The 18,417-nt window shown below is 40.9% G+C and overlaps 1 protein-coding gene across 2 annotated transcripts in view; it reads left to right on the top strand.

The window, feature by feature from the left end:
- The window catches only part of SEPSECS (Sep (O-phosphoserine) tRNA:Sec (selenocysteine) tRNA synthase), a 28,444-nt gene extending 20,418 nt beyond the window's left edge, over nt 1–8,026 (top strand). For both annotated transcript variants that reach the window (XM_061379878.1, XM_061379879.1), the window contains exons 9-11: nt 1,003–1,096; nt 1,735–1,825; nt 3,824–8,026. In XM_061379878.1, the coding sequence (XP_061235862.1) occupies nt 1,003–1,096; nt 1,735–1,825; nt 3,824–4,073 (435 nt within the window). In that variant the 3' untranslated portion in view covers nt 4,074–8,026. The remainder of the gene's footprint in view (nt 1–1,002; nt 1,097–1,734; nt 1,826–3,823) is intronic.
- The last annotated feature ends 10,391 nt before the right edge of the window (nt 8,027–18,417 follow it).

Below are 18,417 nucleotides of genomic sequence, written 5' to 3'. Positions count from 1 at the left end.
TGCTAGTTTTTATGAGAGTCTAAGTGTTAAGAAGGATAGAAAAGAAGCCAAAGAATGCAATAAGAATAGTGTTTATTCTCACTCTGTCCATAAGTGTTTTGAGCTGATATGTGAAAAGGAAGATATGAAACTGAGAAAGACCATCAGCAATTATCATAGATTACCTCTGAGGAACAGGGAGGAAATAAAATATGGATGAAGAGAAGCAGCCTTTAATGACTTGTATCTGAGCCAAAACATTTATGAATCTCAGCTTTATGATACTTTCACAACAAAGGTGCAGTCTAATCAAGTGATAGCAGAAATTCAGGTAACTCCATTCTTTTAGTAGGCCTGAACAGGAGGGGCTGGTTCCAGAAAGAGGACTGGCTAGACAACAGAACTGAGTATTCAGGAGAGTACAAATTGTGTGAAACGAAATCCCTTCAAATGTGTTCTCATAGCCTTCCCCTTAAGAGACTGTATTGCCATTCTCATACAGAAAAAGAAATCTGTGCACTAGTGGTAATTGTGATTGTGTGATGCATGGTATCAACATGCACTATTTTTAGTCTGGAATGTATTGGTAGAGAAAAAAGTAAGGAGCAATTTACCATAACATGGTCATTTGTTCATGCTCTGTGGCTCAAGGGGCTGGGGTGGGGGAAGCTCCTGCAGGGGTGTGTGGGCTAAGACCTGCTGTGCAGTGGCAATCTCCTGAAGATTTTACCTGCATAGGTTTCAGGGGTGCAGAGAATGACATCCCAAGCACATAGATTAGACCAGATAGAATGCTTTGTAAGCAGCTTGAGGGGGAAAAATAGTGTTCAGGAAATGGAGCTGTTCCTTTATAGAATGATTTCAGAGAATTGTCTGGCCCACTTACTTGGTACACATGAAAAGAGGATCAGCTGTACACCTGTAGGATATAATGGAGACTTAACAGTTTTGTGAAATAGGAACTGTTTTCTCTGTTTGATATCTAATAATGAAAATACTGCATCTTTTTTTTTTTTTTTCCAGGAGATGTTTTCCTATCTTTCAAGCGAGCTGAAGAAGCTGGCAGATAACCACAGTGAGAGGCTGTTAGACACACCACATAATCCCATTTCCTTAGGTAATTGCTGGGTTTTATCTTTTACAAAATTCTAATATGATGTGCATTCATAATGCACTTCCACATACAGTTCCTGTATATTAAGCATAGTTCACTACACTACATTGAATTGTTCTTAGACTGATATGAAACTACTGAACCCAATAAGGTAACCTACTATAAAAGTAGAGTAGTGACTTGGGCCCTGTATTATTTTACAAAATTATTCCTGTCCAACATACTCATTTATTGTAATCAAGGCAGGCAGAAGATGTTAGTATGTAGTAATACTTTATAGAAAAGTAGATTTAAAAATAAATTATGGTATAATTATTTTACCATTCATCTTATAGTGCTGTAAAAGAGATTATGGAATTCCTACTCGAGGTATTTGTTCTAATAAAAAATTCTGCTGAACACAAAAGTAATATTGCCTACCTGTGCAAAATCTGCCTTACATACAGGCAGTCTAACCAAAGAAGTAATCTATGACAACCTGTGGGAAAATTAAAAATGATTAAACATAGCATTTGTATTTCTTTTTGTATCTGAGCACAGATTTGGCTAGATTTTTATTGTTGGAAAACAGCTTGTCCTCTGTGGTTCTTTGGAGAATAAAAGCTTTGTAGTAGTTTTAACCTGACCTTTTGTTATTTTAGCCATGTCATTGAAGAATCTAGATGAAAATAATGATGCTGCTGTTACCCAGCTTGGATCTATGCTTTTCACAAGACAAGTTTCTGGAGCAAGGTGAGGATGCTATGAATTTGAAAAAAATGAGGGGTTGTATTAGCATGTATTTCCTGAAATCCTGTAATATTTGTTTTGTACCAGTTCTCTCGTGATTACAGATTACTGTTTGACAATAACCAGTCACAGAGTAATACACTCTTCCTCACTGTTATCTACTAGTAATGTCTACCTTCCTGAGTTAGCAGCAAGGGCCCCTTTGTTAGCTTTGGTAGGCTAAATAGATAATCTATGCCCATTTAATTTAGTGTCATTATTCCCTAGTACCCCTTGGTTTCATTTAGTTTCCAGCTGTTGTCTGATCTTATAGTTAAGTTGTAAGCTATTTAGGGAAGATCTTTGTTTTGTTTATTGCAGCACAAACACGGTTGTGCTGGATGCTGGGGAATAAGCTTTTAATACTCTACATAGCTTTTTATCATAAGGAAGAAAATCCTGCTTCCTGTAACTGACTGTGCTAAAAAAGAAAAAGAAATAAAAAAGTCTACAACCTGAGCCAATCTGAGATGAAATTATTCTTAGAGACACTGGTACATGGAAATGCAAGCCAAATAATTTTTAATGGTTTTGGTTTAAACCTTTTAGAAGAAGAGAATGATTTAAAATTTGTTTTGGCAGGATTCCTTAATCTGAATATTACTACTGCCATGCTAGCTGCTGCCATGTTAACTTCTGCCATAGACTTAATGTCTTTTTTTTGTAACAGAGCTGAGTGTTTCCACATCAGAAGGTATGCTTCATTAGCTTGGATTATTCCACTTCCTGCACAAATGAATGACAGTAAATCTATATGTGCTGTAGTTAGATGCTCTTTTTAATTCGCCTGTCCTAACTGTGCCTTGTTCTGCAATTTCAGCCATCTTTGGCTGAAATGATACAAGAAATTCAATTTTGGAAGTTAAAGCTCTCCAGTTCTTTGCCTGATATAAATAAGGGTTTCAGTTTTTTCCTTTTTTGATGCAAACCAACTAACTATTTTGTAGTATATACAGTTTGGCCTGGCATTTCAACAGATTTTAAATGTTGTGCTGAATGTCAGTTGCAGAAATATCCACTCCCTACTTTGGCAGCATACAGGTTTTTGCGTAACCTGTGGGCAGAGCACTTGGACAGAGGATGGAACTGCTAATCCTAGTGGTATTTGTCCGAATGCAATTTCTTTTATAAACTGCAGGGAACGTCTCTGTAGAGGTAGTAAATTCTTATCAATTGATTGTTGTTAACTTCTTGTGTAGGCTTTAACTATAGCCACAAGGCAAGTTGTTCCTTTAACAAGTAAGGATGTGGATTAGTGTCTTGATTTATCAGGAAATGGATATGTACTGGAAGTGCTGAGAAATAGGGTGTAATAGGTAGAGGCTCTTAGTATGAGGAAGAGGTAAAAGCAATGGCAAAAAGTATCTGCTACAAAGGAAGGAATGAATATGAGGTTAACATCATAGGCTGGGGAAAAAGATGTGATAGGAAGGAGTGGGATGAAGTTGGGATCCTGAGTGCTCTGAATCACATGAACTCAAGATATTTTGGACTGCCAAGCAGACGTCTGCACTAAGGCTGCTATCAGATGGTGATCCTAAGGAGCTCAGGGTCACCCGGTTGCCTAAGGAGCAGTGAACTGATGCAGGTCAGAAACAAGAGCAGGTCAGATAGTTAGAGCTTGTTATGGATTAGGAAAGTTTGTTGCAGGTGTGTCTTACCCCTCTACACTAGCAAGTTCATAAATACCAGCACCAAAGACCTTAATTTAACTGAAGAGTGGAAGGTGCATGCACATGTGCATGCAGACTTGAGCTAAGTCAGGATCTACTAGTACTGTCAATTCACAGTGATGCTTGGGCACTAATTTGGAAAATGCCTGATGTAACCCTGCTTACATTGATGTGTTTAGAGTTAACAGATACTACACTGTATAGGAACTTGTTAAAATGTGTCCATCATAATATATCGCATCAGCTATCCAAGGCATCTTTAACCGAATCACATTTTTGTTTATTTCAGGGTTGTTCCCTGTGGGTCTGTACAAACAGTGAATAACTACACTTTTAAAGGCTTTATGTCACATGCAAATGACTATCCCTGTGCTTACCTCAATGCTGCCTCAGCAATTGGAATAAAAAAACAAGATGTAGATGTATTCCTAAAAAGACTCGACAAGTGTTTGAAGACTTCTAGAAAAGAAAGAAAGAAAGAAAACACTGTAAATGAAACAAGTAATTCTGATACAGGCACAGAACAACTTGAAGAGTAGAAGATACTGATTTAGTAACACAGGAAAATATGCTCTTCTTTGAAGAATGTCAGGTTTGTAATGGGTTAGCATTGTGAATCTGCAGTGCAGAAAATTTATTCCTGGTCTGAAAACAACAACAACAACAACAAAAAGTTGGGTGAAACTCAGCTTTAAAAAAAATGAGATGATTCTCTAAGGCAGAGGGCCAGACACAGGTTTTTTTGCAGCATGTAAATGCGCTTAGTATCTGCCAAAGTAAAGCTTTACATTCATAAAGACCCTGAGTTGACTCTTCAGTCTGGGAGTGACTGGCCCAGCAAATCATAGAATGCTTATTTATATGTTTTTGATTAAGAAAATTTTCCGTAGCAATTGTTGAATTCCTTCCTAGGTATGGACCACCCAGCAAGAAACATTTCATTGCTCTCAAAATATCTTTGTTTTGCATCAGCACACTTTTTAAATTTCATTTATCAGACTTATTTAACTGTTAGGATAGTCCTTAATGAATACAGTGTTAAAACTGCGAGGAAGTGATGGAGTTGGAATAGTAGTGTTTTTCAGGTGTTCTCACCTCATAAACTACCTAGAACAAAGCAGGCCTCAGTGGCAAAGAAAAACCTAGAATACCTCGTATCCTGTCAGTACTCAGCTCTTGGAAGCATTTGCGTAGTTCAGCAACCCACAGGAATTCTGATAATGAAAGTAAAGGTGTTGTGGAGTGGAGAGGTACAGGTCTGGGGTTTTTTATCCTTTTTTCCCTATTTCATCTTTTCTTTGGTAGGGTGATCAGGTCAGAGACACACTGAAGAGCAGGAATGCCTTGTGGGATTAATGCAGCTGTTTCAAGAGCCAGTGATATCTGAGGGTATTCTGTCATTTTAAGTCCGTCATTGTTAAAATTTATAGACTTCCAGTTCTGAAGTGCCTCGTGCCATTTGGCACTGTTGCTCCTGTGTCTGTGTGCAGTTGCTCATTTCAATTAATTAAGCAGACAATAGATTCAGAGTCTGTTCCTGAAACAAAGGTTCCATATCCCTGGGGTGACAGTGCTGTAGCTTGCAAAACTAGTAAAACTAGTTATTCTTAAATGCAGTTTACATCGAATATAATTTCTGTCATTTTCTGTTCAAAGTGAGCCTCATGTTCGAAGACATTTGCTTTGTCTGTAATATAGTGATACTTGGGATACTGCAGTTAATGAGTTCTAAATGTCAGGAAGTATTCATGTTACTTTGGTGGGATCTGAGACATGTATCTTTCAGAGCCCTCTCTGTAAATTGCTTAATCAAAATCTTGGTGCTCTTAAAAGGATTGTATGTCCAGCGTGTTCAAATGAATTGACAAAAGGTCACGTTAATATGCAGAAGTTAATGATATGCTAATTGTCATGAAGGTGCTCTCACTTAGTGAGGTCTGTTGTATCTCAGGCTTAAATTGAACTGCTGGTTCTACATGGTTATTGCTACAGTTACACGTTAGATTGCTTAAGCTTGTGAAGGTATGGCTCCCTGGACTGCAGTCACAGTAGTTACTTGCTGTGCAAACACATCCTACGAGAAATGTAATATAACTTGGCCACTGAGTCCTTGTGGCTGTAAGGAGGTGTAAATGTATTTTTCTTTTCTTTCTCCCTCTCACTCTTCCTCTCGCCCTTTTTCTATTTACTTTGAGATCATGTTATACCTCAGCTTTTCCAGTCAGTAAAACCCTTGCACAAGCTTGAGAGCCAAAACTCTGCAGCTCACTGCCTCAGTATTCAGTATACTGGAGTAGCCAGTGAAAACCACAAAGCCTTAGTGATACCTTTCTTCCTGGTTTTTGATATTGCTGTTCTGTGCCTAAGTGAGTAGAAATTACTGATCTAGATGACTAGCCCCAGAATGCAAACATTAGAACTGTTGTTACAGTTTATGGAGGTGCACAGTAGCAGCTAAAATAAGCATTTGTTGGATGATACCCAGAAAACAAAGAAAACAGCAGTTACCTTCTCTGAGGGAAGAAACCTCTCCCTTTTGCGGTCTCGTAATAAGTTGTCTGCTGCAAATAATCCACTCACTTCTGCTATAGATTGAACTGCTTTCTCAGGTAGTGATTTCTGGTCTTTGAAATGTTTCTCATTTGAAATCAAAGCTGAAAATTTCAACAAATCTCTATAAACAAGTATCCAGGAAAAGAAATAAGTGGTTTGTTTAGATTTTGACCTTTTAAACCTTTTTGTTATTTAAACAAATTAATATGATTATTTTAACATAAAAATAAATTGTGTGTCATTAAATTTCTTCACAAATCTTAGTTACCCGAAGTCAGGAAATTGAAAGTATTTTGAGAAATGTGCCCCACCATAGTGTATAAACTCTTGAACTAAATATCTGTGTTTATGTTACTTTGGTAAACTGTTGTACCAGTTTGTCTTTTTATTTGCTTGCTTTGTCCCTGTAAATGCTTTCAGTTTTAATTAATACTAATTTTTTAGAGACAGAAGCAGTATATAATGTCACTATAAATATAATGAAATTTTAATTCAAATGGCAATATACTTTTAAATAAATGAAGAAGACCTGGTTATGGCATATTTGAAACAGGAGATTCAGTACATGATAAAAATATTTTTCAAGGAAAAGCATAAATCACTTACTCTTGATTCACCAGTAGCTGTAATAAAGTAGTAAAATAACGCTGGAACATACACCCATGAGCAGAGTTTTCATTTCCTTTGTATAACAGATACAGGGAGATTTCATGACTCTGCCAGGTCTCTCTAACTAAAAGTAGTACTGTGAAAGATGGTAGTAACATGGGGATAGGTTTGCCAAAATACATAGAGTAAAACAAATATATTAACAGTATTTGCCTTCTATGAAGATCCTTCAGAGATTGTGCAGTGAAGTAAGAAACCTGTTAATAAACTGTGCAGCCCTTTTCCTAATCTCTACATAGGCATGAGTCAATAAAGGCTTCTACATCCTTCAGTCTCCATGAGTACTTGCTGTCTCCAGCATCCATATTACTAGCAAGACACCTAGGAAAGCTTCCTGGGCTTCAGAACATGGTTGGGGTTCACACAGCAGGAATCTCTAATGTAAACACCAGGAACAGATGCCCATTCAGTAGAGCTGTCTCACAGCTACTATTCATATAGCACCTATCTCTGTCATCTTCTAGGTCACAGCATGTGCTTTCCAGCTATGAAATAGGAATGGGCAGGCACTTGAAACACTCCAGAAAAGCTGAGGATTCAGAAAGATAAGTTCAGGGAGTTACCATTCTTGCTACCTAGTCTACTGCTCTAATTTACTGCCCTGTAGCAGAGGTTGCAAAATTAATAGATATTGAAATGGGGGGTGTCTGAACACTGCAAGTAGTAGCATGAGAAGTAGTGGCTGAAGAGCTAGCACATCTCCCATTCTGCTTCTGAAGAACATGTTCTACAGCTACTTGCTTACTGAAGACAGTAACCCTTGACAGTGGGTAGGGTGCATGAATAGGCAAGGACCCCTCAAACCGCTGTAATCTGAATCACCAAAGTGGCTTTCCCCCCTCATGGTGCCTGTAACTGTTCTGTGAGATGCTTTCCTTTCCCTGTGATATTGCATCTTATGCTGTCTGGATCTATATAGGTGGAAGAAATGAAGGAGCAGATGGATGTGCCCTATAAAAATAGCACTGGAATAATATAGTGCAGGCAAACTGGCACAGAATGACCCATCTCACTGGCCCACTCTTGGTTTACTTCTTTCATAGTATCTAAGATAATGAACAAAATGCAGGGCTGTTTGAGCAATAATACTGCCTATCGCACTTTGTGCGTAACGATTGCCTAAGATACAAAGCAAATAAAATCTACCAGATGCAGCAAATTCTCTTGAGCCTAAGAAAGCAAAAATCAAATGTTGCAAATGTAAATGCTGGCATTGCAGCTTAATACACATATAAACTGAGCAATCTATATTGTGCGATCATCATTTTTTTCAGAAAGGCTGGAGCCCAGAGACTAGCAAATGTTCCCATCTGCAGTGTATCAGCAGTTCTCAGTCTTCAGCTGCTGTATAGATAATAATTCTAATTGAAGAATCATTACATGAATCCATATGTGAATGATAGATAGACTATAGCCTTTTGTTCATGATGCTTTAAAAATTGAGTTGCTGTTTTCACTTTTATAAGGGGTGATTAGGTTGCTTTTTTTGTTTCCTTTTTCTTTTTTAAGTGCAACATTTTAATCAACCTGGCCTGACAGAGTTTGGAATCTGAACAAATAACAATTTCTGTAGCTGACAGTTTTCTTAAACAATAGCTATTTAAAGGCTTGAATTGGTTACAAAGTGACTCTCCACAGAGAGAACCTTTGTTCAAATGTTTTTAATTCTGAAACCAGCTTGGAAAAATGTGCTCTCTGTGCTCTGTAATAATTTTTTTAATGTATACTTTTTTCCCTCAAAGATAACAGCATACACTTTATTGCAGCTTAATAATTCTTTTTAAAAATCATAGTTAAAAAAGCATTTTCTCTGTTACTCATCAAGCATCTGTCATATCAAAGAACAAGTAATATATTTATCTTGATGGATAAGCTTCAGTGTTCTGGACCAAGTTCAGTGTAAGTGGACCAAGCTTTCAATACTCCTCTGGGGATCCTAAAGTCAAGTTCAGGATCTAATTAAGATCGGTCTGATAATTATATCTGCTGCTGAACAGGAGTCTTTCATCTTAGCAATAAAGAATTTCAATGAAATTCTTTACCATGGCATCAAAGCTGATCCAGTTCAGAAGCTGAATGGCTTCCTTAGTGTGGATTGTGAAATTTAATTTGGCTTTAGATGCTGGATTCAAATCTGGTCTGAGTCAGCTGTAGCAAAACTGTAACTGCTTGGGTTTTGACCTAGGGTGAATAGAAAGAATGCATTGTTTTCAGCTGGATGATACCCTTCCTATTAGCTGTTCTCAAATTGCTGCAAACATCTTTGTCGCTGACATGGACAGTGGGATTGAGTGCGCTCTCAGCAAGTTTGCCAATGACACCAAGCTGTGTGGTTCGGTTGATACGCTGGAGGGAAGGAATGCCATCCAGAGGGACCTTGACACGCTTGTGAGGTGGGCTGATGCCAACCTCATGAAGTTTAACCATGCCAAGTGCAAGGTCCTACACCTGGGTCGGAGCAATCCCAGGCACAGCTACAGGTTGGGCAGAGAAGAGATTCAGAGCAGCCCTGCGGAGAAGGACTTGGGGGTGTTGGTTGATGAGAAAATGAACATGAGCCAGCTTCAGTGTGTGCTTGCAGCCCAGAAAGCCAACCGTATCCTGGGCTGCATCAAAAGGAGAGTGATCAGCAGGTCGAAGGAGGTGATCCTGGCCCTTTATTCTGCTCTCGTGAGATCTCACTTGGAGTATTGTGTGCAGTTCTGGTGTCCTCAACATAAAAATAGCGTGGCAGCAACAGAGATGCGTGTGTTATTAATCTTCTAGGCATCCCAAGCATGAAAACACCACTTCACTGGGAATTACACATGAACACATAGTGTTTTTAATGATCTGTTCTCTCCAAAAGCTGCTGCTTGGGTGGACTCCTTGTGATCAAAGTGTACCAGAGGAGCATGTGGCCAAAAGACAGGTGAGAGGAACAAGGTCTCCAACATTTTGGAAGATTTCTACATCAGTTATGTTTGGCTTTTGCTATGTATGAAGCTCATATTGCTGTGTAAACTCTTGAACAAAATGTTTGCAGCCATTCTCATCACTTACGTAAAATGTTTCTGAACTGAATTCAGGCAGTGGCACCTCTGCAAGCCCTGGGACAGGGTGTGCTGCTCTGGCAGTGCAGCTGATGGGCCATGAATGCATTCATGAGCTCTGGCTGCAGGAGGAGAATGTGGTGCTCAAGCAGGGGACGTGTTCCCTCTTTGCTGTGATATTCGGCTGCCAAGCAGATGTGACAAGTAGAACTAGTTTGCTGACACAAACACTGCTGAGCTGTTAATCCTATAACTAGGGTTCTCAAATCTGAGGAACTGCAGAACTAAGAGTGCTTAGTTTGGTCTGTAATATGTCAAGGAATGTAGCTATTGAGGAAAGAAGAAACCATCAAGCATAACAAAATAGAAGCATATTTTAAAATATCTGCAACATACTCTATAGACTCTTGATTAAAGAGTCTATACAATAAGTAAGATTACTACTAGTCTTATTGTCATCTTCTGGATCCCTCTGTAATGAAGCTACAATGCAGATTCTGGCTTCACATTCTACACAGCATCTATTTCAACAGCGGGGGAATTGCAAATGGTTTAGTGGGTGGAGGAGCATGGGATACAGTTAAAAATACATCTTTAAATGGAAGATGAGGAAAGTGTCTAGGAAGATTATAAAAATAGAAATCGCCTCAAATGCTTGCCGTGCAGCTGAGGTGGTCCTGAGTCTCCAGCAGGATCCGGGTGCACATAGTAAAGTCTGCAAGCACCAGAGAATGCTGTCCAAACACAGCTTTCATTTTATGCAGTAGTAGCCTCCCCTCTAATAGTATTCATTTCCAGTACTCTGTTCTCCCCTCACCCCACTGAGTAATTTTGGGTGGTTCTTTCAGCAGCCTCTGCTGTACTAGTGCATCTGAAGAAGGGTGGGCAGGGGGAAGGACGTTACCAGTGTATTGCTGTACCAGCAATGCAGAACTGCACATGCAACAAGTCAGCTGGAGCGCACAAAGGCAGCAGGTGCAAGTGTGCATGCCACAGGTGGTTTTTGTTGAAGGGTTTATCAGTAAATGGTTTGAATATAAAACCACTTATCAATAATGACGTAACCAATGCTGTTGAAGCTCAGTCATATGTTCCATGCACAAACAGTCACACTCTGGTTTTCTCTTTGGTTTTGCTTCTAACAATTCCAGCTGAATGTTAAATCACTGCCAGAGGAGCCCTTCAGGTTTCAGAAAAGGCTCACCATGTTGGTCTTCCGGCAGCAGGTGGTTCTGTTAGGCTCCTTTCTGAAGGCATGCTTGGGCATTTCAGCCTCACTGGCTCCAAGGCCTTTTGAAATGAGATATTTCTCAGTGACTGTATCTTCAGAAACAATCTATTGTGGCTGCTGGAGGTCTTTGCAGGCTACATGCACTCTTCACAGTGCCTCGTGGTGACTTCAAGCAGTGACTCTTGGATCCACAGGCTCATTTTCAGGTAAATAGTTTTTGCCCTCTGTTCACACTGAGGTGGGCAGGACAAGCACTTCTTTATTGCTCGCACACCTTTATCACTATTAAAAGTTGTGGTGAATGAAACACTACTGCTGCCTTCAACAAGGCTGTAAGGCATGTGTGGGTTTGCTGATGGCGTGGAGTAGGGCTGAGGGTTTCAGCTCCAGTGGTGCTGTGCCCTGTGCTCCCAATAATGAAATGCTCTTGCTTGGCTGAGTGAGACAGGGGCTGCACGACCCTTCTGCGGGTGTAAGCTAGGCAGAAGTAACCTGCGCAGCTGGCCGGGGGTGATGCAGTCTTCTGATCCAGGAGGGTGTTGTATTTTCCTTTGCTACATGCAATGGCTCTGCAGCAAGCTTGGGAAGAGGCAATAACAATGTGTTTCTGTCACAGAAGCAAGTAGCTGTGACTCACAAGGCTCCTGGGGCACTTAGAGCAGTTAAAAGATGCTATTTTCACTTAGTCTCTATATAACTGCATTTCTGAGTCTCCCTGTTCACTTTGTTCTTGCATAAGCCACTCTTCCTGCATTTCCAGGCCCTAATTTTCCCCTACCTTGCAATTTGTGTAGACTTTTGCATCTGTGCAAGTGGTGGTAAAACTCAGCTCTTTCCTTGCAAGAGCATTTAGCATTTACTTGGCACAAGCATAGGAGGCCATAGCAGGGGCAAGGCAGTGGGGAATCAAGCCAGTTTACATCTTCCTTCGAAGTACTGGTAGGTCAAACATCCTTCTCCTGTCCATAATGCTCTCCCATTAACAGCTGTTTGTGAGTGTTAGCGCATCACATTTTCTCCCCTGGAGGCTGAGCACATTATCTCTACAACGCTCCAGCACCTTGCTGGGAACATGCCACAGTTGTGTTTTCAGAGTGTTTTGTTAATGCCAGTGACCTTGGTGGTGTGACCACAACACCTGCTTTACCTGATAACATCATTAATTTTTTTCACTGCAGCCTTTGTGTTGAGCATAAGCAAATCTTCATTTGTACCTGGAAACATTTTCCCAGCATCAGCTTACAGAGCACTGACCTGTATCTCCTGGTATTTTTTAAGGTGTTAAGTAGGCAATTAGAAGAAATCACTTCAGTAAAAGCAGAATGAACACAATCCTCTCCTTAGCTGCAATGGAGCAAGACCTATTGGAATCAATTGCATGGCTTTTCAGCTGTCACTCTGCTGCAGCAGCAGCTGTCTGTCAGTCAGGTGACAGCAGAGAGCTGATCTATACTTTTCTCTGAGCTGCAGAGATAAGCTGTACATGCACAATGACTGTGTTCCCAAAATAAACACATCAGGAAAAGCAGGGTGTTTTTTTAACGATAAATCTTTTCACCCTTCTAACAGTTCCTCCTTCCTTCTTTGTTAGCTTACCAGATTTTTTATTTGGAGGGGCTGTGTTCTCCTTCTGCTTTTTACCTTACACCTTTGGTTTTCTGCATGCTGCTCCTTTGTATTTCTGCAGCTGCACCCACCTTCTGCATCCCATCTTCTGCATCCCATCTTCTGCATCCCATCTTCTGCATCTCACCTTCGGTGAGGTGGGCCCATTGCAGAGAAGGCTCAGGTGCTGCTGCCTCCTAAGCCAGTGTGACCATGGCTGGCATGCCACAGCTGCAGTTGGGAGCTGCAAAGTGCTCATTGTAATTGTTTGGAGAAGGTTTAAATGGGTCTGAAACCCATGTGGAGTAAAGGAGCTGTAGCTCCGGAGCCTGTGAAGAGGGGCTAGGCTGACTTCAGGCCTTACCCCAGTCCTGTGTGCAGGCAGGACTCCACAAGTTTTGTAGATAGCCAACCGTATCCTGGGCTGCATCAAAAGGAGCGTGACCAGCAGGTGGAAGGAGGTGATCCTGCCCCTCTACTCTGCTCTTGTGAGACCTCTCTTGGAGTATTGTGTGCAGTTCTGGTGTCTTCAACATAAAAAGGACATGGAACTGTTGGAACAAGTCCAGAGGAGGGCCACGAGAATGATCAGGGGACTGGGGCACCTCCCATATGAAGATAGGCTGAGAAAGTTGGGGCTGTTCAGCCTGGAGAAGAGAAGGCTGCGTGGAGACTTCATAGCAGCCTTCCAGTATCTGAAGGGGGCCTATAGGGATGCTGGGGATGGACTCTTCATTAGGGACTGTAGTGATAGGACAAGGGATAATGGGTTAAAACTTAAACAGGGAAAGTTTAGATTGGATATAAGGAGGAAATTCTTTCCTGTAAGGGTGGTGAGGCACTGGAATAGGTTGCCCAGGGAGGTTGTGAATGCTCCATCCCTGTCGGTGTTGAAGGCCAGGTTGGACAGAGCCTTGGGTGACATGGTTTAGAGCGAGGTGTCCCTGCCCATGACAGGGGGGTTGGAACTAGATGATCTTAAGGTCCTTTCCAACCCTAACTATTCTATGATTCTGTGATTTGGTTTTGCTCCTTTATTGCTCAGGCGTGAGGTTTTTTAAATTATAAGGTGGCTTCAACTTTGCCCTCCCCACTGTTTGCTCCAGTCTTCTTGCTCCTCTGCAGCAGTGTTGACATTATTTTCACGTACAGGGTGGTCCCGCAGCTCTTGTCTCTCTTGCTTACCCCTGTGCTGGATGCAGACAACAGAATTCCTTGGCAGAAATCCAGTGCTATGGGTCTTGCCACATGGCTGCGTGCACAACTATATCCTGGCTGTGTGTCCTGCGTGACAAGGTTGTTCAGGCTGCTTTGCTCTCCAGTCGCACTGGGGTTGATGTTGTCGCTGGTTTTCTTCCTTGCTCTACAGTAACAGGCGTTTGCATTTAGGACTCTGTGAGTCCTGGATGACCTCACTTCCTCAGTAAAATATAGCAGTGTAAGCACTGTGTTGTGAAAGTGCAGGGGCAGATGGAGGCTCAGATGATTGATCATGTCACTGGTCCAGACTAAAAGCATATACGTCATGAGGGACATGCTCCAAGGCCTTCCAAAAAGACCAGCAGAAACTAGCAATTGGCATAAAAAGGGGAAAAAATGATCCCAGAGAAACCTTACATGTATAAAAAAGACCCGAAAATGCAAAGCCCTAAATATTTTAATTTAAAAAATCAGTTTCAGTCTTTATTTTATGGTCTTGGTTGTACAACACTTGTGTATGTTTTTCAGTTTTGCCTGAGGTCTACAAAGCCTGAAATGGAAAGCATGGATCTCTCTATCATTCTGCCTTCCCATTTCATGGGTAAGAAAGTAAAGATGGATCACTACCGAGAGCCAGTTGGCTTTCATGTAGCTGTGCTGGTGAAAGCTGGTTGTACTCTTTGGTTCTGTCTCAGAAAGCCCAAAGTAGCAGGTTACAGTCTGATGCCCAGTACAGATAGCTCAGGACACATGCTGTCCCTGTCCTTGCATCTCTTTCTTGAAGGTGCTGATTACTTTAAGTCTTCCATTTTTAACTGTTCTCTACATAAACAAGGAGAAATACATTTTTGCCTGAATAAGGTTTCCTAAAGGATTCACCAGACCAAATACCACATCATGGCATATACAGGGGTAAAATCAGCAGCTTCCACTTTCCAGGGTAGTGGTTTTGACTAGCTAGTTCCTTCAGTAATTTCAAAGGGCCTAAGATAAAAGGAGCTTAAAAAATACAAAGATCTCTGATTTGCTTCCAGAAGTACAGTGGTGGAGCAGGGACGTAACACTGAGCTGTCACTGTCTCTGTAGCGCTCAGGTCACTAATATGCACTGCCAGAAAATGGCAGTTTTCAGGCCTGTCAACAGATATTTTCTTAAGTATTTGAAGTATGTCAGCATTAACAGTTGCACACGCTCTTGCTCTCTGCCAATCCTACCTTTGAAGTGTATGGTTTTAGGAAAGTTTAATACCCCTTGCTTAAAGTTAAGCAAACAACTTACCCCTGTGCAATGGAAGTCTGGTCATATTATAAACCATTTTTTTCTAAGGTGTTATTTACACCTTTCCAGAGAACAGTGTGTCTAAAACAAGGTTTTGACAGCAAAAATTCAGCACTGTCAGTTAGTTGGAAACGTTAATTCTCTTTCTGGTTCTATCTCAGACCTCCTTTGAATTTTAAGGGATAGTGAATGCAGAACAATAGCAGCATACGCTGCAGCTATGCCCAGAGATCTGGTTTGTTTTCCGATGAGGGTATAATTTCTGTCCAAACTTAGGGGATTGCTGAGCTCTGCTTTCAATTTTACTGCAAAGTCTCAACAATAAAATAAATAGGAAGCATGAAAAAAAAAATCTAAAATTAAAGGCAAAGCACAACAAAACCAGACATTTCTAAAGCATGTTTAAAAACCCACACTAAACTAATAATTTAATTTAAACTGTTCTCGTAGTAAAAAATAAGTGCTATAAATCCTGGCCACCTAAGGCCCACTTAACCCATACCTACTCAAAGATTCCCTTATGATTTCACACTTTACATGGATGCTTTCAGTACCTTTCCAAGGTTTTTGTGGAATCCAGATAATTTCAGTAGTTAATAGAAATAACAGCTGCATTCAGAAATATCTAACGTAAATAATTAAGTTGCTTTTCCTTCTCAGTACCATGCACGTGCAGTAGACAGAGACATGAGCGCACTCTGCGTTTGAGGCTAACTCATGTTTGTGTGAGGGCCGGACCATCAGTTGGTTATGGAACGGTACCACAAAAGTGGGGCAAGCGCAGGCAGGGCCCAGCAGAATTGTTCCCTCTCCCCATGCCCTTTATTTAAGTACTTGTTAAACGCAATAAAGATAACCAAGGCATGAGGTAAAACAGTGCTGTTCAGGAGTGCCTTTGAACAAATCCAATTAGATGTTAACAGAGCTTGCAGGAGCAGGGCCTTATTCAACCAGCAAATGAACTTCAGGGAAAGCTGAGGCTCTCACTGGTTCTTGGCATCAGCTTGGGCAATGATCACAGGTCCTGATGGCCCTTAATCAAGTGCCCCCACATCGGCTTTCCCAATAATGTCTGAACTGCAGACAAGTCTGGTTGCTCTGAGTGCAGGTCTCTGCTAGTCATAAAAGAAAAATTAAAAAAAACCCTAAAACCCAACAACAAATCCGAACCAAAAAAAAAAAAAAAAAAAGAAAAAAAAAAAGAAGGGCAAATAAAAGAAGTTGGGTGCAGGGAATAGAAAATCCGTGCATTTAAATTGTAGGCTTATTAGGGCAACAACCATATTGTTCCATGTCAAATTCGTATGTGCCATTATAGAAATCCCTTCACTGTTGGTAACCGTTCAGTAACCATTCCTATATCAATGACAAGTGCTAACTAAAAGCCTCCAGAACAACCCAAGGAGTCCCAGCTTGTTTCTGAGCAGCTCCGAAGAGTGCCGATGCTATGATGGATGGCGCCTCACTTTGAAATATTCTTTCCCGAAAAGCACAAGGCTGCCAATATACGTAAGCTTTACTTGCACAGGTCAGCAAATATAATAGGCAAATACACAGAGCAGAATACATTTTGATTGATTAGATGGGCTTTGGAGAGAAGGCACCAAGTTCTTTATTACAGATATTTATCTTGCAGTCTTTTCCACTCTGCTGCTTGTTATTGCATACGGAGTTTTTTCCATGTATTTTTAAATAGCAGTAAGTGTGAGAGACAAGGGAAAGGCTTTTCAGTGGATTTTCTCTTATTTTAAGTGAAATGAGGTCAGATATAATGCTGGCCTGATAACATCTTGTCAAGCTCAAACTTGTGTATTTCCCAAGTACTTAGGGTATTATTGAGAATCAACCCAAATTATGTCACAACAAGTGCAACTAAGAATCCCATCTTTATAAATATTTCAAGTGTCCGTTAGAAAAACAAACATCATAGTAGCAATAATGGCTTTTCTATGTGCAGAAGTGTACTTTGGAATACGCCAGCATTTTCCCATCTAAAATGGCCATCGATAGGTGGTGCTATTTCCAAATTCAATACCAGATTCTTCCTGTTTGCTCTAATTCTCCTGCCTGCCTCATCTTCCTGGCAGATCTTTCTCAAAGCTTACTCGTGATAAATATGCAATTCCCAACAGACTAATCTCGTCTTTTCATATTCCTTCTTTGCTGCTATGACCTTTAGATGCTCTTGCATGCTAGTCTTTGGGTTTTCCCCATGCTCCAGTTGGTTGCAGCCAACTGTCAAGCAGGAACTTCTGGGAACATGATTCCCACACCTGGAGCTTGGCTGCACTCCCAAAGAGCTTACCTTTGTCTTTGTTTAAAGTTCTTTCATCTTGACTGTATTTTTCCATTCTTTCTGGAAAAGGGTCTTAGCATTGCTCTGAAACACATGAATCATTTTCACTCAACTTTAATACAATTTGGGTCTTTTTAAATTCTGCTTTTGAAAGTAAAAGGGAAAATGTAAAGAAATTAAAAGGTCATACCAATATAAAGCAAAGTCAGTTGAATGGTATAGCATAACTCTGGTGACTTCAGTCTTCTGTCTTAAGCAAGAATATTCTCTTCGCTCATTGATAAAGAATTCAAACTGTTTTCTGTTTTCAGTGACTGTCTAGTTCAGAGCAATACCCTGTTACTCCAGCTAGTAGATACTGTAGTGCTAATTCTCCTGGTGCAGGTCAGGACATTGGATTTGCACTCATGGGAGAACCAAGCTCACTGCTGTTCAGCTGTCACCATTGCAGGTTACGTTGTCCTGAGCCCTGTGCCAGAGCCAAGACGTGCCAGTGACTGCTGGATCAGAGATGGACTGCGTGAACCAAGCCTCCACACCAGAGATCAACGTGCCTCCTTTTGTAGCTATGATACTCAGGGCACATATTTGAATTTGTAATGGACTTCTTAAGTCCCTTTGATCCAGTGCTGCCTATGAAAACCAATAGGCTTGACACTAAGGTTATGCTAACTGGGGTACTTCTGGGTTGTGTCTGGAGTGGGGCATGACCTGTACGAGGAGGAAAGCTGCCATCTCCAGCACCTGTGTGGTACAATATGGCTAATCTATATCCCTTAGCTCCCTCTTGATTCCTGCTAGAGAGTATGTCTAGGCCAGAACACTTTTAGTAAGAGACTGCCTCCTTGGAGGCTAATTTCCTAATGGTCAGAAACAAAAGAAGACACGAGTATCTCCAACACAATGCTCTGCAATGTAACCCCTTTAAATGGCATCCACAGCCCCCAGAGTGTTTGTAAGGAAGCTGCCAGAACTCCATTTGACCTAAAAAGTATAGGAGCTCTGAGCCCTGCACCATG

Source organism: Neopsephotus bourkii, unplaced genomic scaffold, assembly GCF_033783945.1.
Source record: "Neopsephotus bourkii isolate Nb327-2 ecotype Australia unplaced genomic scaffold, CSIRO-AGI_Nbou_v1 NB_1780, whole genome shotgun sequence".
Classification (NCBI taxonomy): domain Eukaryota; kingdom Metazoa; phylum Chordata; class Aves; order Psittaciformes; family Psittacidae; genus Neopsephotus; species Neopsephotus bourkii.
This window is presented reverse-complemented; position numbering and strand designations above follow the sequence as displayed.